The sequence below is a fragment of the Bombyx mandarina genome, chromosome 28 (assembly GCF_030267445.1).
Source record: "Bombyx mandarina strain Sakado chromosome 28, ASM3026744v2".
Classification (NCBI taxonomy): Eukaryota; Metazoa; Arthropoda; class Insecta; order Lepidoptera; family Bombycidae; genus Bombyx; species Bombyx mandarina.
The window spans coordinates 1,609,461-1,634,481 of NC_143233.1; the positions used below are offsets into that span (position 1 = coordinate 1,609,461).

The 25,021-nt window shown below is 38.0% G+C and overlaps 1 protein-coding gene across 8 annotated transcripts in view; it reads left to right on the forward strand.

Annotated features, from left to right (window-relative positions):
* Positions 1–15,710, forward strand: part of nolo (ADAMTS-like no long nerve cord) — a 376,621-nt gene extending 360,911 nt beyond the window's left edge. For all 8 annotated transcript variants that reach the window (XM_089739120.1, XM_089739123.1, XM_089739122.1 and 5 more), the window contains 7 exons: positions 1,912–2,004; positions 4,265–4,515; positions 5,214–5,325; positions 5,964–6,120; positions 7,601–7,746; positions 8,108–8,297; positions 9,614–15,710. In XM_089739120.1, coding sequence (XP_089595246.1) covers positions 1,912–2,004; positions 4,265–4,515; positions 5,214–5,325; positions 5,964–6,120; positions 7,601–7,746; positions 8,108–8,297; positions 9,614–9,720 — 1,056 coding nt within the window. In that variant the 3' untranslated portion in view covers positions 9,721–15,710. The remainder of the gene's footprint in view (positions 1–1,911; positions 2,005–4,264; positions 4,516–5,213; positions 5,326–5,963; positions 6,121–7,600; positions 7,747–8,107; positions 8,298–9,613) is intronic.
* The last annotated feature ends 9,311 nt before the right edge of the window (positions 15,711–25,021 follow it).

Genomic DNA, 25,021 nt, shown 5'->3' on the forward strand with positions numbered 1-25,021 from the left:
TGGGCACGAATGAACATAACAATAAGATAAACGAAATAAATATTTGATACCAATGATGATAATCCAATGATTTTACTGGTGGTAGGACCTTGTGAGTCCGCACGGGTGGGAATCACCACCTCGCCTATTTCTGCCGTGAAGCATTAATGCGTTTCGGTTTGAAGGGTGGGACAGCCGTTGTAACTATACTAGACCTTAGAACTTGTATCTCAAGGTGGGTGGCGCATTTACGCTGTAGAAGTCTATGGGTTTGGCTTCGGCCTTATTGAAATTAAAAATTTCAGGAAGAAATTATAAAGGACTTGGCTTCGGCCTTAATGACATTTTTATTTCAGGATATATTAATATATATCATATAAGACCTGGCTTAGGCTTTTTTGAAAAATTATTTCAGAAATATATATAGAGCAGACAAGGCTGTATGGGCTTAGATCCCCTTGCCCTTCCTAACAAGGAAAAATGGACCAAAAAAAAAATGTCTATGGGCTCCAGTAACCACTTAACACAAGCTCGTCCACGCATTTAAGCAATGAAAAAAATAAAAAAATAAAAAGATCTCTACTTAGGAAAATTTACATAGTTTTTAAAATTAGCTGCTTTATAAAGTTATTCATTACTTTGATCTAGTATATCCAGCAGTACAGACACAGGAGAATGCCGCTGAAATAAATAATACACTCCCCCTACTACAAAGCTTACGTTTCTCTATACAAGCAATAACAAACTTTATGAATGACATAAAATGGATTGTAAATTTAATGCGCGTTCGTACAATTGTGTAGACTTTTAATGGAGACATAAAATTCTGTGATGAATTCGAATGTAGGAATTGTGTTAACTAAATCTGTATTAATTTCAAACTTTTCGTTGATGCTTAAAATAAATTGGATGAGTAATTAACAGAGTTAGTCGCTGTAAGACCTAAAGAACACTACCAACTTCGTGTTTAACTGTTCATCTCCGAACATGATTGTCCAGAACTTTAAGAGATAAAGACACAAGTTGTATAAGTTTTTAACTATAATTTTTAAAGTGTCGTGTTTGATCTATTTATGGCCTAATCTCTTAAAATCGAATATCGTATTAACTATTTGATATGGTTATGGTCATTGGATATGGTGTCTTGGGACGCCCGATAGAAGTGATAACTAAAACTAATCTAAATTGAACTGTTTAATATTGAGATTGTTTAACATGTGAAAAGCTTAGGTTATTACTTAACTTTTATGTATATTAATGTAAGGATACTTGTAAAAGAACTTGAAAAGAATATATATAAACAGTTAGGAGTTAAACACGCTCTTAATGCCGCTGACGTATGCGTGAGAGAAAGGGAAGACAGACATACTGGCGCCGTAACGCGTTACGTAACGAAGCTTTTTTTTTCCTACCTAAGCTGAAAGCCTTGGAAAGCTATTTCTGCGTAACCTTAACTAGTAGGTGAGCTCACGGGGCTCAAACCTGACGACGCTGCTAACACGAACCCTAGCAAGAGCCGTGCTTCGCAGAATCTACCGCCGGATCGGAAACGCGACCCACTGAGAAGATCCGGCGAGAAACTCGGTGGGCTGTGTCTGTGGGTTAATTTACTCGTCGAGCCCTTCGTCGCAAGCGACGGGTTCGACGAGAACGATGACCGGTGCTTGGGGTACCTAAAAGCACCGTTAGTGGATCGGGAGGATCCGAAATGACGTGAACGAAGCGGCATACCATCTCATAAGAAGTTATCACTTCAATGTACAAAATACAGAAACACCGTCCTTATGAAAGTATGTTACAAATTACTGAATCCTCTATAATATTCATCGCGATACCTCGATAGTTCAAAGATTTTTATGCACCAAAAATAAAACTGTTTACTTAATGAGTTCTTAAAAATCGCACGCTGCTTTCGGACATTACAAATTGAAGGAAAGTGCTGTGTCTTCACGGATGCTACCGCCCAAACGTAGCAGTGCCGGCAGGCTTCTGCCATGCCTCCATTACATAGTCATGCAGCTTCAGGTGAGGAGTTACCGAAATAGAGGTTTTGGAGTGCCTTGTTTGCCTTACGTTTTGGCGTTCGATGGTTTTGTCACGGGTTTTTATAAAGCTAAATACGCTCACTGTTATTATGAGTACGCTTTAATCAAATTAGCTGAAAATACGATCTGGATTATCACAGTTGATAGCGTAACAATAGTATTTCTCGAAAATTTGGATTTCGAAGATATCGTTGCCTAGCTTGCCTCGCGTGCAGTAATACGATTTTATCTAGTACGCAAAAGGATAAAGATTTTTTTTGTTGAGTGCTAAAATACGGATAATTTCGGTATCACCAAACATAAATTACGTACTTACATACATATAATATATTACGTAAAATATAGGCAATGTCACATATAGACAGGATTCTTGACAACCAACGGAGAGTCACAGAAGACGAAGTCCAAAGAGCGTTTGTAATAGATCTCTCTTTTTCTCCACCTAATGCCACTAGGTTGGGTCAGCACAGCGAATTTTTCTATTCCATTCTCTTCTATCAGCCGTCATCTCAACACTCACTCCTCTCCCTCTGATATCGTCGTTCACACACTCCATCCATGTCTTCTTCGGTCGTTTGTAATAGATAGTAGTAGTAATGACTAGTGGCCAACCTATGGTGATGGCTGTACTGTGCTTCGCGAAAGCCTACCATGAGTGAGTTACTCTGCGGCCTACCAACTGAATAGCATAATGCTGTGCATACCACAATTACGATTTACTAACGAATAAAAACCTGATACAAAATTAAATTTCAATGCAGTGACAAAACAACTAAACTCCAAAAACTTAAGGCAAAAACGAGGCCCTAATTAATTGGTATCGGTGTGCATCTTGGCATGACAAGTTCTTCTCATCATTAACGGTAACTTATGTTGTTGAGATTAGCTCGTTTCGGTGTTTTTTAAGCAGTTGCTTAAAGGTGTTGTATTAATCAGTATGTGAATGCTATTTCATCATAAACTCAAAATTTTGAATAAAGCATTAAGATAAAGAGTGAATATGTCATAGTGGCAGTATTTAGAATGACAAGACACGTCACTACAGACAAATGAAGCTGAACATTTATTTCTCAGACCATTAGTTTACTTGGTAACTTGTGTGGTTGAAAGAATTTGTATCATTTTGCAAGGTATCTCGACATTAGAGGTATTGGATTGCTAGAAAAAAACATAATACAGTGCAACCTTAATATAACGAACCTCAATATAACGACGTCCTCGATTTAACAAATTCTTCGTTATCCCTTAGTTTCTTTTTTTTTAACTGTCCATAAGAGTCAATGTAAAAATACCTTTACGTTGTGAAGATGTGTTGCGAACAACCTCTTTATAACAAATTTTCAACTATCAAAAAAGTGTAAATACCTCTAATTAACGAATTTTGTCAACCCAAAACCTTTATACCGTTCCCACCAATGACCCTTAAATCTAAAGTATGTGAATCAGTCTCGACAGGTTTGAGAAAAATTGTTGCCTTCCTAATTGTTTTTAAATAGAAAAGTCATACAGTAGTTTGATAAAAATATGTTATCGTTTATTAGTAGAAGTTGTTCGCTATAACAAGACACACAAAGTTAAGGTGAATAAAACTATTTTTTTTAATCCTTATAACAAATGGCAGACCAAACTATCCTTAATATAACAAACCTCAGTTTACCGAATTACTTGATATAACGAATATTTACTAGTTCCCTTCCGATTTGTTATATCGAAGTTGCACTGTATATCCTTCATGAGCCCGGACCCCAAGCAAAAGAAGCTACACACCAATCTATAGATATAGAAGACGGAAACCTTATACCTCTCATCTCAAGCACCAGTCTGTGGTCTATTATTATATTATTCTATTGATATTCGATGAAATAGCATATTAGCAATCTTTTTTTCACCAATTAATCACGTTACCATATTAACCTTCACAGCATTTTGTGGAGAATAACTTTTATTTACCATAACACGTTTTTTTTTATTGTTAGATACTTCATTATTTCATTTTCTAGCATCAACTGAATTCATTATTTCACTTACCTAATAACGAATGGACAATTTTTATAGGATTCCTTATCATATTTTTTTATTGATTTGACTTCATTATTTCATTTTCTTTTACTATCATCAACCGAATTCATTATTTCAGTTACCTAATAACGTATGGATAATTAAGTTTAGAGTATTCGCTCCGGTTTCGGATATCATATTGTATGATTTTTTTCGAGAACATCTATAATTGATATTTGCAGATGTTTTGGAATTTTCAGACCGTAGGCAACTCGCGAGGGCAACGGACCGTCGATCCGATACTGATGTACCAGAACTACGGTTCCCAAACGAATCGAATTTTAAATTACGAGGACAAACAGATCGTATTCCCCGAAGATGACGATTCTGATATTATAATCGTGAACGAAGATTACGCTAAGCAGACGTATAAAGAAGACGATTTGAATTTAAAAGAAAATCTTGTTGAAGTTGAACCTACAACTGAAACGAGGTAACAATAGAAACAATCCTTGTAAGAAGTTTTTTGTCGATTGCTTACATAAATGAATACATCCAGCTGATGTAAGCAAATATATTTACGGGATGCCTTGGACATCTGAAAGTAAATCCCACAGGGCTTAATACTACTTATTCTTTGTCTCCACTTTATCCCACTAGGTGGGGTGGGCACAGCTAATTTCTCTATTGCATTCTCCTCTATCAGCCGTCATCTCAACACTCACTCCTCTCTGTCTCATATCGTCATTCACACGCTCCATCCATGTCTTCTTCGGTCGACCTCTTCCCCCTCTACCTTGCACTACCATTTCCATATATGTCCTAGTCACATGAATCTCCTTTCAATGCATGACATGTCCATACCACGCTAACCGTCTCTTTCACCAATCGTTCTTTAATATATCAATCACTATGTGTATTGTGGGCTCCGCCAATTGAACCATGTCTGTCAAAAAATTTGCAAATTTTGCGTATCGTGTTAACGCTTACATTTAAAATCAACCTCACACCACAATGGTGGCGTGCTGCCGTAATCAAACACCAGATGAACTATGTATTCTGCTCTCTATGAACAATAACTTCTAGTAGAAACAATCATTTAATTAAGTTGAAGTAATTGTCGTTTGAATTATTGAATACTCTGATTGTTGCTATTAAATATTTTGAGCACTTATCAATATTCTTTGACAGAATAACCACAGCTTCGGACATAATGGAATACGCTTGGAAGACAACGGACTGGTCTCCTTGCAATGCTGTATGTGGGCAAATCGGTCACCAAGTTAGAGGAGCAATGTGCCAGGTATCAAAATATTAATATCTTGGGTTAATATGGTGGTATTAACCCAAGATTTTGATGATTTCATAATATATCTAGGGATGATAGGTTATATAGTTTAATTGTATTTTTTTGACTTGTTTTTTTGTATACTGTAAATATGTTTTCTTGTTTAAAAAAAAAAAGAAAATAGTTGAGAAAATACAAAAAAAAAAAAAGCCCGCTGAGTTTGTTTCGCCGGTTCTTCTCAGGACTGTGGCTTTTTTTGGAACCGGTGGTAGAGTTAACATTTTCTTTTACATTTTGACATTCAACAAGTGTGTTTTTGATGACATCCAAGTTGAAATAAATGATTTTGAATTTGAATTTGAATTTAAGCGACATTCATCTATGAAATTAAAGGTCCGTTTTATTAAAATTTGGTGTTAGTATCAACAGTACGATGATAATTGAACTTCAATTAAGCTTAACGTATTCAAATAGCTGAAGATGTTTTTTGTTATGCTATTTTTTTTCAAACTTTAAACGTTCAATGGCTTTGTCTGCAAAGTTGCAAAAATGTCTTTTAACCCAAATAGGCTTTCACTCGTCGATATTATTTCAAATATTAGCTTAATTAGCTCCTAAATCTACCAATTTCACCATTCCATTCCACCCAACAGCATAAAACAGTGAATCAAACGACAACGGTCGAAACCGAAGAATGCCTATCCAGAGGTTTGATCCCTCCAAAGGTAGTGCTCGAGTGTGGCGGAGACAATTGCGCCAATTGGAGAACTTCACAATGGTCATCACGTAGATGCCTCAGGAGTGGAACTGGTAATCATTGAGTAACTTTTATATATTTTATTTTATGTATTTTTACGCCCCGGGATGAAAAGTTCGTTTTTAGTCCCTGGTACGCGGGACAAAAGTACCCGATTCTCTCCCGGTGAAACTGCAAATGTGCGCATACGCGAACCTTTCTTTATTTCCCGGTAACCTAGAGACTGCATGTTTATATCTTTATGTTGATGGAAGCTTGATCAAGAATTGGTTATTTTTTTGTCATAACATACAATTATAATAAAAAATGGATTCGCATAACTCGAGTGATAGTGATTTAGACGTAGAAGATATTATAAGAAATTTAGAACTAGAAGGAACAGCTATTACTAATAAACTACTTCCAGCAAAATCCAGACAATTATAATAAAAAATGGATTCGAATAACTCGAGTGATAGTGATTTAGACGTAGAAGATATTATAAGAAAATTAGAACTAGAAGGAATTACTAATAAATTACTTCCAGCAAAATCCAGACAATTATACGAGAAGCGATACAGTCAATTCTAAAATACTACTAAATCTATCTTTAATAAGTGCTAATATTTGTGCCAAATATAGTCTAATAATTATTTCCCTTTGTTTTTATTGCTTAGATGGGTGGACGAGCTCACAGCCCACCTGGTATTAAGTGGTTACTGGAGCCCATAGACATCTACAAAGTAAATGCGTCACCCACCTTGAGATATAAGTTCTGAGGTCTTAGTATAGTTACAACGGCTGCCCCACCCTTCAAACCGAAACGCATTACTGCTTCACGGCAGAAATAGGCAGGGCGGTGGTACCTAGCCGCGCGGACTCACAAGAGGTCCTATCACCAGTAATTACGCAAATTATAATTTTGCGGGTTTCACTTTTATTACACGATGTTATTCCTTCACCGTGGAAGTCAATCGTGAACATTTGTTGAGTACGTATTTCATTACAAAAATTGGTACCCGCCCGCGGGATTCGAACACCGGTGCATCGCTTCAACACGAATGCACCGGACGTCTTATCGTTTAGGCCACGACGACTTTTTCCCTTCCCCTTCTTTGTATAAAAGAGTACATATTATAAGAACTTTTCATCCCGGTTGAAAAAAAATTGTAAAAGCACCTAGGGAGAAAAGTAGAACATCCCCACCCGCGATTGTCACCCTCGCCCTCGGTGCGTAATAGACTATTATGTATTATTTTATGTATTTAAGTATCTATTTTATTTAATAATGTGTTGTTAATAGTACACTGCAACATACCTGCTGTATCTTTATCTGTCCAGAATTTCGGGTAATTAAAAGTTTATCTGGAAGAGATCGCTTTTAGCGATAAGACCGCCTATTGTACAAACGTATCTGCTTGTTGACTGTCTTCTAATGTTAATTGTGTTTTGGTATGCAATAAAGTATGTTCTCTCTTCTCTCTCTCTCTATAGACTTGCTGAAAAAGCCTTGATAATCCCAAATTCCGTTTATATTAGAGTACAATGTTTTAGCTATAATTCGTCGTCGAGTTGATTGCACTGCTGACAATGGAAGCGTCTTGCCGCAATCCTCATGTGACTTCACAACGAAACCCGAGAAGATCAGAAAGGACGGAAAGCCGTGCACGGCGACTTGGGACGTGGGTCCTTGGACTAAGGTACAAATCATTTCATCATTTAAATCTGTTAGTGAAAAATTTGGTGCTAGGTTCTCTTGTGAGTCCGCGCGGGTAGGTACCACCACCCTGCCTATTTCTGTCGTGAAGCAGTAATGCGTTTCGGTTTGAAGAGTGGGGCAGCCGTTGTAATTATACTTGAGACCTGAGAACCTATATCTCAAGGTGGGTGACGCATTTACATTGTAGATGTTTATGGGCTCCAGTAACCACTTAACACCAGGTGGGCTGTGAGATCGTCCTTCGATCGCAACCTTCTGATAACACAGGGAATCCTAAACTGGGGCCTTTATTATTATTTCATTTGTCAAAGAAAACTACTTTATTACGTCTGCTGTCACAGTGTAAGGGTGAATGCGGTAGTCGTGGCCGACAGCACCGCACCCTGCGCTGCGTGTGGCGTGCGGGGGGTGGGACGGGCGTGCGGGGGGCACCAGGAGAAAGGGGGGCGCGGGGCGCTGGCGTCGCTTGCCGTGACCTACGCCGACCGGCAGTATTGAGAGACTGTCCTCTACAGCACTGTGTAAGCAATGGTCAGTTTCGAATTTTGAATAAAAATCTACACACCAAGTACTTATTTTCTTCTCCAAACGAAAATTACCTAACTCACCAATTTTAGTGCTCCCTAAAATACCTTCAGTCTACTTAAAGGTAAGCGGAATTAACTGTTAGCAAATATGTGAAGTCTGTAGTTATAGACTTAAAATGAGAACTAGAATAAATCGTTTGGAAAACCAATATTGGTGTGAATAATTCTTTGGAATTCAGTGATTCTCAAACTTTCATTCCAATACACTTTGAACGATTTAAAAAAAATAACGGCACTCAACAAAAAAAATATACCTAAGAGCTGTTAATGTAAAACCTTATAATACACTGCTTAAAATAGAATATTTAGAATTTGAATTGTAAAATTTGGCAATACACTTCAATAATTTGACGAAACACAAAAGTGCTGCATCAAAAGTTCTCCTATACTCTAAATAAAAGTGACGCAAACATGCGCGTGCACTCATTGTCCGTCCTGTGTGCTTAGTGCGAGTTTTTTAACGTTATCGATAGCGTAAAAGTTAGCTCATATTTGGATAGAAAGGAATCGTTTGCGTACGTTCACCGCTAGGGGCGCTGTTCTAACTGCATACAAAATCGGCTTAACTTTTACGCTATCGAAAACGTTAAGAAGCTCGCACTAAGCACAATGAATGATAAAACAGCTTACACGATAAAATTTTAACTTCAACCTCATATCTCAAGGAGGTGACTAACATTCACGTCGTAAACTCATCTGTTTAAATAAAACAATATTCCAGTTTATACCAAAAATGCAGACCGACTTTGAACTTCACATTTCACTTTGAATCCATCTAGGTAGGTGCCGTATTGATTTGACAATGACTTAATTACTAATCTCGTTCCCCGAATCCTGATCACGCAGGAGCAAGTCACCGTCGTCGCCCTAGACACGTTCTTATGGATCCATCAGATCCAATAACTCTTTCACTAGATACCTTCAGCTCTAACACTAGGAGCAGGCTGAGGAACCCCGGCAACCGTACTCGTCGAAATCGACAAAGAGGTCGACGTGCAACCTAACCCATGCATCAGCCTGCTGAGTTTCTCGCCGGATCTTCTCAGTGGGTCGCGATTCCGATCCGGTAGTAGATTCCTTCGCGAAGCAATTGCTCTTGAGTTGTTAGGTCTCCTTCGGAGGCGCTCGGGTCTGTTCGCAAATCCCACCCCTCCTGGCTAAGCCTTTGCTCGCCCACCTGACCTGGTGAAACTGGAAAGGCCTCCGGGTCACCAGTAATCTTTCAATCATAAAAATAAAAATACTAATCTCGACCACTAGATGGCGTGTGCAGGGACACGTCACGATTCTGCGAGAACGTCAGGGCAATGAACATGTGCGCCTTGAAGAGATATAAGGAGCAATGCTGCAAGACTTGTTCCGACTGAATCCTTCACACGACGGTTCCGTAAATTAAAAAAAAATAGTGACATTAGAAGTGACGTTTGTGTAACGAATGAAAATGGCGGTATTTTTATTATGTTGGTTAATTTTTCGTGGTGATGTTTTGTGGCATTTTGAAAAGCAATGGAGAGATTTTGCAGTAAACAATCGAAACAGTTTGGCGGTCTCGTTGTAATTAATTTAGTATTTTTCGTGTGCCATATCGCGCCGCAAAGCATTGCAATTTAGATCTGATTTTTTTGTTGTTGTGATAAATGCGTCGTAATTTTCCCTGGGATTTTTAATAATCATAATGATTATTTTTATTTTTTTGGTAGTCGCAATTATTTAATTATTATTAAATAAAATTTACATATAACTGAATATTAATATTAAAATGCTAATCAGTTAAATCGGGGTAAACACGTGCGACCTCATCAGAAGTCGACGTTTAAATGTCCTATCTTCATTCCAATCCTACTAAGGTAATGTAGCATAGCATTAACCTACTACCCCCAATGATAGCACCTAATAATTTTGTAAGTAAATAATATTTTTTTTCTTACCATCAAACTAATAGGAAAATGATAAGGTTAAGTAAATTTATCACTACTGATGCGTTCAAATAAAATGCACAACTTATTAATGTTATACAACAGTTTAGCTGAACCCATTGCGTTAGTAAACTCGATCTTATGACTTTTTTTTTCCTACTTATGCTGATAGCCTTGAGAGGCTATGTCAGCTTACCCTAGCGTGTGTAGGTGAGCTCACGGGGCTTAAACAGGAGAGTTGCTAACACTGACCTTAGCAAGAGCAGTGCTTCGCAGAATCTACCACCGGATCGGAAACGCGACCCACTGAGAAAATCCGGCGAGAAACTCAGTGGGCTGTATCTGTGGGGATCTTATGACATGATTTATTACACGACTCAAAAATTTGCGTTTACGAACCGTATGACGCCTGAGCTAGAGAAAAAAATAAAGTCCAAATTCGGAAAAAAATCAGTAAAACTGACATCACAAATGGACGAAAAGAAAAGCGCTAAGAGAAAATTTGATAAGGGTTCCTTTGAAAAGGTTGATAGCGCTTCAAGATTATTTTCCCTTTTTTTATATTAATGAACGAGGGTAGACACGAGATCTAATAGTTAATAAAGCATTTTTTAATTCATCAGATTTCATTCGCTTGAACACAGAACATGTTTGATAAGAAAGAAAATTTAAGTCATTTGTCATTTAAGTCGTAACTTCAAGTTGAATCGCGTTTGCTTATTAACAGCTTACTAACAACTTATGGACAGTATTAATGACAAAGACAATAGCTTACATACGGGCTTACTTACAGCGTGGGCTATTAAAAATCGATCGTCATTGCATAGTCCTAGTAGGATTTAAAAGCTTTTGTTTCAATCCCGGTCCTACTTTTAATTAAATACTTTTGAACGCATCAAACTACACTAAAGCTTAATGTGTAAATTTAAAAAAAAATAGGAAAATTTTATTCTTATTTAAATTAAGCACAATTGTTTATAGTCTCTAGTCGTAAATTGCACTGATCGAGGACTATAATGGTTATTGCAACGTGTAATTGAATTAAAATTACACAATACATTGCCAAATGAACGGTTCTAACAATATTCAATATTCAAATTGTGAAATTTTATAAAAGTCATCAAACAATAACAAAACAATTTCAGTAATTCCGCATTTACAGTGAATTGAAGTAGGTAATTCAAAATTTTAGCTACGAAAAATAGTTTTATCTATTGTTGACAGAGTATAATGAAAACCAAACCAGATAATTACTACAAAAACTATCAGCTATAATGTAGATGTTTTTTTCTTTGAAAACTCCGAGTCCTCGAAATGATTACATGTAGAAATAAATTTTGTACTATGATATAGTATTTGAAATAAATGTAAATAAATATATTTATATTAATAAAACTTTGGCACTGTGCTACGCTTAGCTCATTATATTAAAATAAATGTAATGCACAAAGACATTGAAATCAGAGCCAAAATACACAGCAAAAACTACATAATGTTACTCTAGACAAGTCAACTAGCGAATGGAGTGCCAATGGGCGTTTATTACGTAACAGTAGTATTTTTATTTAGGAAGGAAGGATTACTGGCCCTTCCCTGGAGGCCCTTCCAGTTTCACCAGGACAGGTGGGATTTGCTAACAGCTGCCCGAGCGCCTCCGAAGAAGACCTAACAACTCAAGAGCAACTGCTTCGCGAATGAATCTATAATAACATATATATGCACTGATAGTGAATCCGAAGGAATTGAGGATTTATAATTGTTTTCTCAGAATTTATCACTTTTCAAAATAAATAAATCAATACGTAAAAATATTTTTATTTTACTATAATTTAAGAACAACAATTATAGCAAACAAAAGGTATATAAAAAATAAAATAAAAAGAATAATCAATATAAGCAACTCACAATAATTGTTTTAACAGCTCTTAGTAGATACCGGACTGTTAGTATTTCGTGCGAAAGGGACAACGCTCTACAAAGCCGAAATTAGCCGAAAGTCTCTTTCTAGAGGTCGATGTGCATTTTTTCTTGCATTGTTCACTGCACTGCACTCTATAAGCATCCAGTGAGACAACCGACAGCCTACTTCTCTACACCAAAAACATTGTGTATATCCGTGTATTTAGCTCTGATTTCTTTAATAATAAAAATATATATATTATTGTAGTTGAAATTGCCAAAAGCGTTAGTCGTGTACAAAGACACTGTCAATTTTTTTTTCTGTTCAGTTTTAATCACGACTGTTAAACATAGTTTATAGTATATGTATATTTGGAATGTAATTAGATATAAAAATATATTATAATTGAAATATAGGATAATTCCTGAAAGCAATACGATTCGCTTAATTTGTAAATAAAATGATGCATATACATACATACATACAGTTGTTATTATTATAATTGAATCATGTAAATCACAGTATATAATATGTAATATTTTAATTATAATCTAGAGCAATAAAACATTGCAGTATTATAATTAGACAAAAATGTTTAAAGAAGCAGTTTTATTTTTTTTGTTACTTTTAAAAATGTTTACCTTTGGTTTAAAAGCACTTTTACGACTACGTCACAGTTTTCAAAACTTCGTGTTAAAATCGTAAAAATGCTTTTAAACGTCACACGTAACTGATTTAAATTGTGTAAAATAAAAGCGTGTTTCTAGAATCAATTGAGGCTATCAGTGCAAAAGTGGCCCCTAATCTTACCATAGTATGGAGATAATGAGGTTCGAATTTACTTTTACGTAGGCAAAAAAACAATACGCGCAAAATAATAATTCCAATGCCATCTGTTATCTAGGGGTCAAAATATGGATAGGTTTGTTTTAAAAATGTATAAGGATTTAAATAAATTACAATATATATAAGCACGAATATGATTTTTTTTGGGTTATGTCACTTTTGCACAGACCGCCACAATTATTAGATGATATTGTCAATTATTGCCCGCTATCGCTAAAGTAATGAGACCGATACAGTCTTTAATATAGCAAAAAATCATTAACAAAACACATTAATATATTTCTTGTTGTTTTTCGCGAAGCCGCATTGTAACACAAAGACTGTTAATGGACGTTGACCCCGCGTCTCAGCTTATTCTAATAGCATTGTATTACATTGCTGTTTACTGCGAAACGTCATCTATCTCTATCTATCTAACGCGTTAGACAGGATCAGCGCTATCATAGATATATTCATATTCGGAAAGATTACACATACACGGCACGAAGTTATAATTGGGACGAACATTTTTAAAAGAATGATAATTTCTCAAATACCCTCACGATATAAATCTCTGAATGTCTCTTGGAAATCATTGTGAATCAGACCTTCTGGTTTGGCGATAAAAGAAGCCTTATGTTAAGTTCATAATTTACTTAGTAAATGAAATTTTAGTATTACGTGTTAATTAACTATCAATTGTTGTTACTGTTACAAAAATAATATCCAAAGTAAGCGGCATTACTATGATTTACGTTATTTTAGTTAAGGGGAACCGCAACTGCGGTGTAATGTACATTTTAAACGATTTTTAACTTTATTCCGAAAGGGCATTACGGTAAAATTTTGCTTTTATTTCGTACAGTTGAGTAATTGAAGACACGAAATCCTTAGTATCGTTTCCCTGACCGTTAAATCATCTGACCCATTGTGCCACAGAAAGAGATCTATTTTGCTTTAAGCGGCCAGACAAGACCATGGTTGCTCAACATTGCTAAAGCAACCACCCATGAAACATGACAACGAAGTCTTTATACCTAGTATACCAGTTGTTCAATCCTTAAAACACCTCAATCTTACAATTAAATCTGGAATTAACTAAACGCATATATTATTACTAAAAGCTGTTATTGTTGTCTCTTTCTAATGATCGCGTTAGAGACAGAGAGCGGAGTTTTTCGGACGGGTAGATATCTAATGCAAGTCAAATGCCATGCATCTAATGCCCGGGACTTTTGACTGAGATGTAGGTAACACTTAATCAGCAGTCATATTATTAATTACTAGTTACACTCTGTGCTATTGCCTCTCCGTATCCAAATTACTAATTTTTTTCCTACCTAACCGGTGCCTAAGGCCTCATTCGCACGGGTAAGTGTAAGTGTTCGATTAGTAATTTTTACTTTCATTTTTATCACTAACCCACATTTGTCATTTACAAAACTAAATACACTATCGGTAACGCTTATCGAAAACAATAATGCGCATCACTATGCCCGTCCATAAGGCCTGTGAGTGGAAGACAGAGTGAAATACTCTTTTTTTTTTATTGCTTTGATGGGTGGACAAGCTCACAGCCCACCTGGTGTTAAGTGTTTACTGGACATCTACAGGTAAATGCGCTACCCACCTTGAGATATAAGTTCTAAGATCTCAGTATAGTTACAACGGCTGCCCCACCCTTCAAACCGAAACGCATTACTGCTTCACGGCAGAAATAGGCAGGGCGGTGGTACCCACCCACGCAGACTCACAAGAGGTCCTACCACCAAGTGAACTACCACCGCTCCGATTATTTATGACCCAAACTGCACCGTCAAAATAATTCTACTATAGTATATGTTCATACGTCAGCGCTTTTAAAACGCGACGCTTTTTTATCGCGCAGTGTTGCATTTTGAACGCTAAGCGTTGGGCGTTACCGATTACGTCACATTGAGAACGTTTTTAAAACGCCCGTGCGAATGAGGGCTAAGAGGCTATTTCATCTTCGCGCGGACCGGTAGGTGAACTCACTTGGTCGACTTGAGACAATTTCTAACACTCACCCTCACAAGAGCAGTGCTTAAATGTACCACCGGATCGACATCGCGACCCGCCGAGAAGATCCGACGAGAAACTCGGTGGGTTGTGTTTATCTACTAGGTCGCAAGTCGAACTAATAGTTCTAAGAAAACGGTGACCGGTGCTTGAAGACCCTAAACGCACCGTGAGCGGATCCGAAGGATCCGACAAGACTATTTTTGGGCAACGATGGTTTTATTTTGTAATTAGCGGTGGTCACAATCATAGGGTAGAACTAAATAATGCTTCAAAAGTCTAGCGCAATTTTAAATAATATTCACATCTTGTATCAAATGGAGCTCTAAGTAGTTGAAGAAAGCACTGAAGTACAGCCCCGTTTGCTGTCGCCAATCTTCTCCAATCTTAGCCTTGGTAAGAACTTGTGTTCTAAATGTCCCACCCAAAGATGTTACCGTCAAAATACTTTAAAAACAGATGTTAATATAGTATGATACTTCGCAGATTACGCGACTTTCTTTTGTTGACACTAAAGTACAAAAACAACATCCTGTATTTTTTTTTAAATAAAACATTTAGTTTTAATTAGGAGCTGTTGTATCTTGATTGTTATCGCCGGTGTCCGTATATGTGTTTAATGAATTAATGTTTCTGGAAAATATGAAAATACAATTATATCGATAAGTTACAGAAATATTCGTGTTTCATTTATCAATAACCTAATTAGATGGTAAGTAGATCCTTAGTGAACTAATTTATGGGCGTGAGTGGATATCTCACAGCCCCCTCGACGTTCATGACCCGGAAACCCACTGACACATGAGGTTAAAGTCTCAAGTAATCATCATCATTATCCTGCCCTTCTCCCAGTCACCTGAGGTCGGCGCAACATGCTTTCTCCTCCCATACTCCTCTATCATATACCATTTCTTCGCAAACTCCCCTCTTACACATATCGTCTTTCACGCAATCCATCCATTTTTTCTTAGGTCTACCTCTTCCTCTAAAGCCTTCCGCATTCATAGTTAAAACTCTCTTAATAACCTCGAAGTCTCAAGTGATATTCTCGCTGATTGAAATATTGAATTACGGAAACCATTCAATGGATCTAACTGATGTGGCCTCAAAATGCCAAGTGCCACCAGTAACTAAATAATAGGAGAAGTCGAGAAGTTTCAGAACCGTCGTGACCTAAGGGATAAAGACGTCCGGTGCATTCGTGTTGAGCGATGCACCGGTGAAATACGTACTCAACAAATGTTCACGATTGACTTCCACGGTGAAGGAATAACATCGTGTAATCAAAATCAAACCCGCAAAATTATAATTTGCGTAATTAGTGGTGGAAGGACCTCTTGTGAGTCCGCGCGGGTGGGTACCACCACCCCGCCTATTTCTGCCGTGAAGCAGTAATGCGTTTCGGTTTGAAGGGTGGGGCAGCCGTTGTAACTATACGTGCGACCTTAGCACTTATATCTCAAGGTGGATGGCGCATTTACGTTGTGGATGTCTATGGGCTCCACTAACCACTTAACACCAGGTGGGCTGTGAGCTCGTCCACCCATCTAAGCAATAAAACAAAAAAAAACGAGAACTCTTATTTCCTTCTCACAGTTTTGTGTCAAAAACAATCGAAAGCGGGAATGAACTAGATTTGAAACGTCTCCAAAATTTTTGACATCAACTAATTGTATTTTCTGTTCGAATCGTGGTTACAATAAGCTCCTCTGATTGGCGAACGTCGTGCTGCGCTGCCCCTGATTGGATTAACAAACAATTGGCCTGATTGCGTCATAGATTGTATTAGTAGGTACGGAAATGCAAATGTATTTAATAGTGAAACGACAAACTTGGCAATAAAATATCACTGTATCCATAATATGTTTTATACCAATTATTTAAGTGAGTACATCTATACGAATATACAAATCTACAGTGATTTTTACGGATGTTCCGTTATAACTACTGAACCATGCAACCGATTGACTTGAAACTTGGTGTCCATGTAGAAAATACATTAATAATGAAAATAATGACATTAATAATGTTGATTTTAAATGCCCAGCGAAGCAGGCGAGTACGGCTAGTAAAGTTTTATTATTAGAGCACCAAAATCGCTACTATTAAGTATATGTATGAGATTGTTTTTAGGTAAAACCCATATATACTGTTACGCGCTGGGGTTCGGGATAAATAAAAATTCTACCGAAGTGCAAATTAAAACTCTATTTAACTTAAAACACTTAACGAGCACTTTAAAGTTCTCAATTCAATTCTTCCGCTTCGCTTCAGGTGATCCTCGAGTAGTTCTGATTACTAACTGACTTCGTGACATCCCTGCAACGCTTTTATAGTCGATACGACATTCCTAGAATTATCGAGAACATTCCTCACAAGTCGAGTAGGTATCTTCGATATGGGTTTCCGCCATTTGACAATAGATGGCGTTGTACTTCTCGAGCATTCTCAACTTTACTGGCTCTTTTGATATTCGTTTCGTCGGCCAATGAAACGACTCGCCTTCGAACAACGTAGCTACCTAAGGCTTTTTAGTTCGTCATCTGACTCTTTATTTTTTAAATAAGGTATGAGGGAGAGTAATGAGGGTGTTGGTGTGTTTCGTTTTCGTAATTATATTTTTGGATATTCAGATCAGAGGTACGCTGACAAATTTGACGTCTCTTTATAGTAATCTTGTTCTTTGTTTCCACCTTATCCCACTAGGTGGGATCGGCACAGCTATTTTTTCTCTTCATTCACTTTTATCAGCCGTCATCTCCCTCTCTACTTTGCACTACCATTTCCATACATCTCCTAGTCACATACATCTCCTCTCTACGCATCACATGTCCATTCCACGCTAGCCGTCCGCTCTTTAATTCGTTGATTACCGGGGCTCCTTACACAATTCCTCTGATAAACTCATTCTTCCACACTCCTCTCTCTCTCATATCGTCATTCACACACTCCATCCATGTCTTCTTCGGTCGACCTCTTCCCCCTCTACCTTGCGCTACCATTTCCATACATATCCTAGTCACATTGTCATGCATCTTCTCTCTACGCATCACATGTCTCTTTACAATAATTAGAATAATAATTGGGAACAAATCACGCACAGTCGTCCAGCCGCAATTTAGGATTTCCTGTATTATGGGTACCAGACACGGACAAACATATATACCTATATACGTTTAAATCATCGTCACACAATGTTTGCCCGATGTTGGAATGAAACCCGCGACCCTCGGCGCAAAAGTCAGAAGCGCTAACTATTGCACCACAGTCTATATACTGCAACAGTATTTATATACGTGGCGACTGTCGATATTTCCGGATATTCGGGTCAGAAACACTCAACGGATCTTAGGCACAATTAAAATTGTACCATCTATGTGATCCTAGATGGTTCTAGAACGTTGGTTAGATGCTCAACCTTCGTGTTCTCGGTGGAATTGTTCATATCGCGTATGTGCTTCCGACACACAACAGAAGAGAAAATCTTTGCATTGAGATGTTTAACCTGCGACAAGGCATTACCTTTTGTTGTACACTCATTTCCAAAAAGCGGCACGACACGAGATCATCGTGGCCGCAGGTAACTATATTCTCGATCCTGCGGACAGAATGGTAAACAGTCGACGTCGCCCAAAACACGTAATTTCGGATTCTCCCGATCCACTAACGGTGCTTTTAAGTTCCTCAAGCACCGGCCATCGCTCTCGTCGAACCCGTCGCTTGCTACGAAGGGCTCGACGAGTAAATAAACCCACAGACACAGCCCACTGAGTTTCTCGCCGGATCTTCTCAGTAGGTCGCGTGTCCGATCCGGTGGTAGATTCTGCGAAGCTAGGGTTAGTGTTAGCAACGACGTCAGGCTTGAGCACCGTGAGCTCACCCACTAATTCGATGAATCTAGTATAACCCCTCGAGGTCACTACAATAGGGAGGGAAAAACAAAAAAAAAATTACACTTCTGCTAACAACTAAACACTGGCTCTTATGCAAATGAAAATAAACTACAGAATAAAACCGAAGCATATTATCGATAACGATAAATCAAAACATTAATCGAACTTTCTACGTTCAATATAAATACGAAAAAAAGCACTCGAGTATGAAACAAATATTGTAATACTCTTTGTATATATCGTTGTATGCGATTTTATCAACGAGATCAGCAAAAGATTGAAGGAAAATGCGATGCAGCTCGAAACAGCTGAATTTGTTCTGAAGAGATTTATGATAGAGATGGGACCATGTGAATAAATTTATCGATGCACGGAAATAGTTCAGTACGTGATGCCGGATTCAAATCACTTGATTAATATCATTGACTATTTTTAAAGCAGATTTATACACAATTATTTTAAATGTTACTTGGGGGTAGGAACTCTTGTGAGTCCGCACGGGTAGGTACCACCACTCTGCCTATTTGCGCCATGAAGCAGTAATGCGTTTTGGTTTGAAGGGTGGGGCAGCCGTTGTAACTATACTGAGACCTTACAACTTATATCTCAAGGTGGGTGGCGGTACTTACGTTGTAGATGTGTATGGGCTCTAGTAAATACTTAACAACCAGGTGGGCTGTGAGCTCGTCCAGCCATCTAAGCAATAAAAAATAAAAAACTTGGACTTTCTTATTTGATCTAAATGCATAGAGCGCAAACAAACAATGACAACCAACATTTAATATAATGAGTAGTCTACATGTAGTAGATATGACGAATGTATCATCGGAATGTTGGAGACAATTGCATCATCTATGAACTCTGATCACATCATAATACCGGAGCCAAATTAACCTTGCTGTGGCAGAAATAGTCTAGCATGAATCATGAGATCAAATCTCTGATTTAGTTCATGAATCCATAATATCTAACGGGTACAACACTAAACAAATCTAAATGCAAGAAGAAATACGTTTGCTGTCTCAATACGCGAACAGAAAGCTTGAATTTGTATTATATAATCAAATTTTATGTGTCTTTATATTGTGGGAGCTCGGTATTGCCACAAGGCTGTTCACTGTTTTATTGGTGGTAGGACCTCTTGTGAGTCCGCACGGGTAGGTAGCACCACCCTGCCTATTTCTGCCGTGAAGCAGTAATGCGTTTCGGTTTGTAGGGCGGGGCAGCCGTTGTAACTGTACTTGAGACCTTAGAACTTATATCTCAAGGTGGCGCATTTACATTGTAGATGTCTATGGGCTCCAGTAACCACTTAACATCAGGTGGTTTGTGAGATCGTCCACCCATCTAAGCAAAAAAAAGAATTAAAAAAACACTATCTGCTTCCAATGTATTCTCACGTACTTCGGTCACATCGCTCGTAGAGGCCCCGATAATTTAGAAGCTGATGGTAGTTGTTCAGACTGACGGGAGAAGATCACGCGGACGCTCACCTACTCTCTGGTCTGATCTGGTAAACTAGCCTGCCAATAACCAAGGCTATAAATCCGCCGAGGACAGGAAGACGGAAGCATTGTTTTTTTTATTGCTTAGATGGGTGGACGAGCTTACAGCCCACCTGGTGTTACTGGAGCTCATAGACATCTACAAATGCGCCACCCACCTTGAGATATGAGTTCTAAGGTCTCAGTATAGTTACAATGGCTGCCCCACCTTTCAAACTGAAACGCATTACTGCTTTACGGCATAAATAGGCGGAGTGGTGGTACCTACTCGTGCTGACTCAGAAGAGGTCCTACCACCAGTAATTGTGCATCGAGGGGTCAACATTTCAAATTAGACACGGCTTCAGCAATGAAGAGACCGACTTAGAGGAAGAATATGGCAGGATAACGATAAACTAATATAGATTCCACTTGCGCAATGAAGTTGCAGTTTTGATTGTCTAATCCAAGTGAGGAGTTAAATAGCACCACCCAATCCCATGGAAGCCGAAAGGCAACTAACTAATTCGCCGAAGAACGAGAAGCAATGAGCAGCAATATTCTCTGAGTATCAGACCAGCCCACTGTCATCGTCAACTGGCATATACTGATTGATGGTAGAGCGTATTGTAATCCCACATGAATAGGTATCACCATCTTATCTATTTCAGCTATTATACTTTAGCGTATTTGTGCTTTTGGTAATGATTATATTATTTATATGACAGAGTAAGTTCAGACAAAGATAATAATATAAATATAATATAAGAGATATATAAGATAAATAAGAATATATAATATAAGAAATATATAATATAAGATAAATAAGAATATAATATAAGATAATAATTCGTCATGATAATTGCCTTATCGTTGCCGCCGCTGACTACTCCCCAAATCCTGATCATGCAGGGACCAGTCACCGTCGACGCCCTAGACACGTCCTTACGGATCCATCAGATCCAAAAACCTTTGCATTAGACGTCTTCAGCTCTAACACTAGGAGCAAGCTTAGGGACCCCAGTAACTGTACTCGTCGAACTCGACAAAGAGGTCGATGTGTAACCTAACCCATGCATCAGCCCACTGAGTTTCTCGCCGGATTTTCTCAGCGGGTCGCAATTCCGATCCGGTAGTAGATTCATTCGCGAAGCAGCTGCTCTTGAGTTGTTAGGTCTCCTTCGAAGGCGCTTGGGCAGCTGTTAGCTAATCCCACCCCTCCTGGCTGAGCCTTTGCTCGCCCACCTGTCCTGATGAAACTAGAAAGGCCTCCGGGCCACCAGTAATCTTTCAATAATAAAAAAAGATATAATAAGTTAAGATGAACGCTATTTATTTATTTACTTATTTTTATATAAGGTACACTTGCTGAACACTGATTTACGAGATTCTTATACAACGCGACTGTCTAACTTCACTAATGGCTGAATATATTTCAACCTTACTACACATACATGGTAAGCTAACTTCAGTCGGCACAATACTATTGCGACCTCGACCTCATGTCTCAAGACCAGTAACGAAAAACTCGTTGTGATATTTATGACCTTCGAAAGCGAGGCATTTTCCACGACGCTTAGCATAAAGCGCCATAAATACTCCAAAAGTCACTTAGGTCTTATGAAAACCTGTCCAATGAAGACACGTTTAATACGTCTAAAGCATTGTTAACGTAAATATACAGGTAAATTATGCTGTACCGTATGTATATAGGTCGCCAAAGACAGAGACAGGAACTAATGGGGCGATGCACTGAGTACAATGAACTAAAAGGATTTATATAGAGATGTCCCACAGACACAGCCCACTGAGTTTCTCCCCGGATATAGCAAAGGATATATACGTGCTCACGACTTACCCTTGTTTAATTGCTACTGAATACGTTCATTCACCCTAAAAGAGATTAAAGTCAATCAATGCATACCCGATCTTGTGGACCGAATGGTAAACAGTGGACGTCGCCCTAAACACGTCATTACGGATCCTCCCGATCCACTAACGGTGCTTTTAGGCACCACAAGCACTGATCGCTGTCCTCACCGAACCCGTCGCTTGTGACGAAGGGCTCGACGAGTAATTTAACCATAGACAAAGCGAACTGAGTTTCTCGCCGCATCTTCTCAGTGGGTCGCGTTTCCGATCCAGTGGTAGATTGAGTGAAGCGTGGCTCTTGCTAGGGTTAGTGTTAGCAACGGCGTCAGCTTTGAGCCCCGTGAGCTCACCTACTAATTCGTTGAATCTAGTATAAGCCCTCGAGGTTATTAGAATAGGTAGGAAAAAAAATAGAGTCGTTCCGAATAGAAAAGTAAAAGTGCCTTATATATACGTACTGACTTGCTGTTAAGTCAATAAATGAAGCCAAAAAACCATCAAAATTAGAAATTTGAGTTTGAATTCATTATTAAAGTTTTAAAGTTTTGTAGAAGCGTATTGTGAGTCCACTCTGGTAAGTTCCACCACCCTGTCATGAAGTAATAATGCGTTTCAGTTTGAAAGATGGGACAGCCATTGTACTGTAGAAACTAAAACCTTAGAAGTCATGTCTCGAGGTAGGTAGCTGCATTTAACTTGTAGATGTCTATGGGCTCCGGTAACTACTTATCATTAAGTGGGCTGTGAGCTCGTACACACAATAAGCAATAAAAAAAATTCGGAACTTTACTGGTTATTTTGTTAAAAAACGTTTTATGAAATCGTTAAAATTATAATATACCTACATAAATGCCTCACGTATTTACAATGGTTTCATCATCTCTATATGAGATGTGCCAAAAATTCTATTTGGCTGCAGCGAAGAATATGTCTGCCGCTCCCGGCTCCTAGACTAGCGCATTATGTAAAATAGGCCAGGAGTCCCCGCAAATTGCATATTCATAAATTATGATCATGCCATAAAATTTCACTTAGCTCATATTGTTTCGATTGACAAACATTTATTATGGAATTTCCTGGGGAAGCCTAGAGGATGTTATTAGGAGAATGTCCTTAAATAATGATTGACAAAAAGAAACAAAAATGCAGAACTAATTCACTAGAACATTTGCTAAATTAAGGCTACCCTCGCATTTGTAACATTGTTACATTAAACGAATGATATTTTTCAAAATTCCGAATCAAAAGGCCAGAAATAATCAACAGATCTTAAAGAAACTAAAACGGCACCTTTGACTGAAATACGAGCGGTCGAAATGACAATGAGGTTGTTAAGAGAATTTTAACTATGAATGTGAAATGCTTTAAAGAAGAAGTAGACAAAAGAAAAAATGGATAGATTGCGTGAAATACGATATGGGTAAGAGTGGAGTGAACGAAGAAATGGTATATGATAGAGGAGTATGGAAGGAGAAAACATATTGCGCTAACTCCAGGTGACTGGGAGAAGGGCAGAAGAATAATGACGATGACGAGCGGTCGAAAGGAGACTCAATGAAACAGATTTAATTACGGCAGAGAGACAAACAGAAAAAAAAAACATAACGACCAAATTGAGAACCTTCTTTTGTTGAAGTCATTGAAAAAGTGACACCAATCAAACGATTCTGCTCTTCTTATCAAAATGTAAATTACCTTCTGCATTGCGACGCAAGTAAGCTGGTTTAAGTATCCAAGAACATACCCATAATTTTCAAAGCGAAAACCTAATTAGCTAATGTAACGTTCATCAGATATACCCAGCTTTTTAACACATATATAGAAGAGTCTCCGGCTAATGTTATGTGGTTACTGGATTCCTGAGACAATTTGAAACCTGAATTTTAAGTCTTAACTGTATTGTTAGGACTATTTCGTCCTTCAAGTTTGAAGGCATGATTTCTTCGCACCAGAAATAGGTAAGGATTATTTTGAACTTTCTCATCGATTTTTTAATCTTATGGGGATCTTAGCATAGAGGATTTTTACAATTAACGAGTTTCCCTTGTTTCAGCGTTGTTGCAAGCTTAAAGTTTTTCATACCCGTCATCCACATTGACATACATGTCGGCGCAAATATGACTATTTATCTACTGATCATCAACTAATTACTCTGTGATAAGAAATTGATGTTAAACAGTTCCTTTTATTGTAATTTCAATACTTTAAAACGTGTTTGAAAAACGTGTAAACCCGCTCACGTGTTTGAAAAACGTGTAAACACGCTCACGTGTTTGAAAAACGTGTAAACACGCTCACGTGTTTGAAACGTGTAAACACGCTCACGGCTACGAAGCCCCATAAATATGGCCGTGCTGTCTAGCACTGATGCATTCGTGACCGAGTCGTTGTACTGTACGGATCTCTTTATAACGTTGTTGTGCTTCTCGTGCAATATACGAAGTTCTCGTGAAGTTTTGTTTCGAAAACCCAAACATGAGTCATTCGTCAACAAATTAATGACCGTGACGTCAGTAATGCTGACGTCACACTTTTTAAAAACATCACGGTGGTCCCTTCTCCGTCATACATTAATTGTGATGATACCCGTACTGCATCAATACGTCCTATCACAAGTATGTACGGAAATATATACGTTATGTTCACTATATAAAGGTTGATTTTCTGCTCATCTCCAATAAACGGAATATAATCGGTCAGGCATGTCGATTAATGGTATAGTTGTCCGCTAGGGCTTG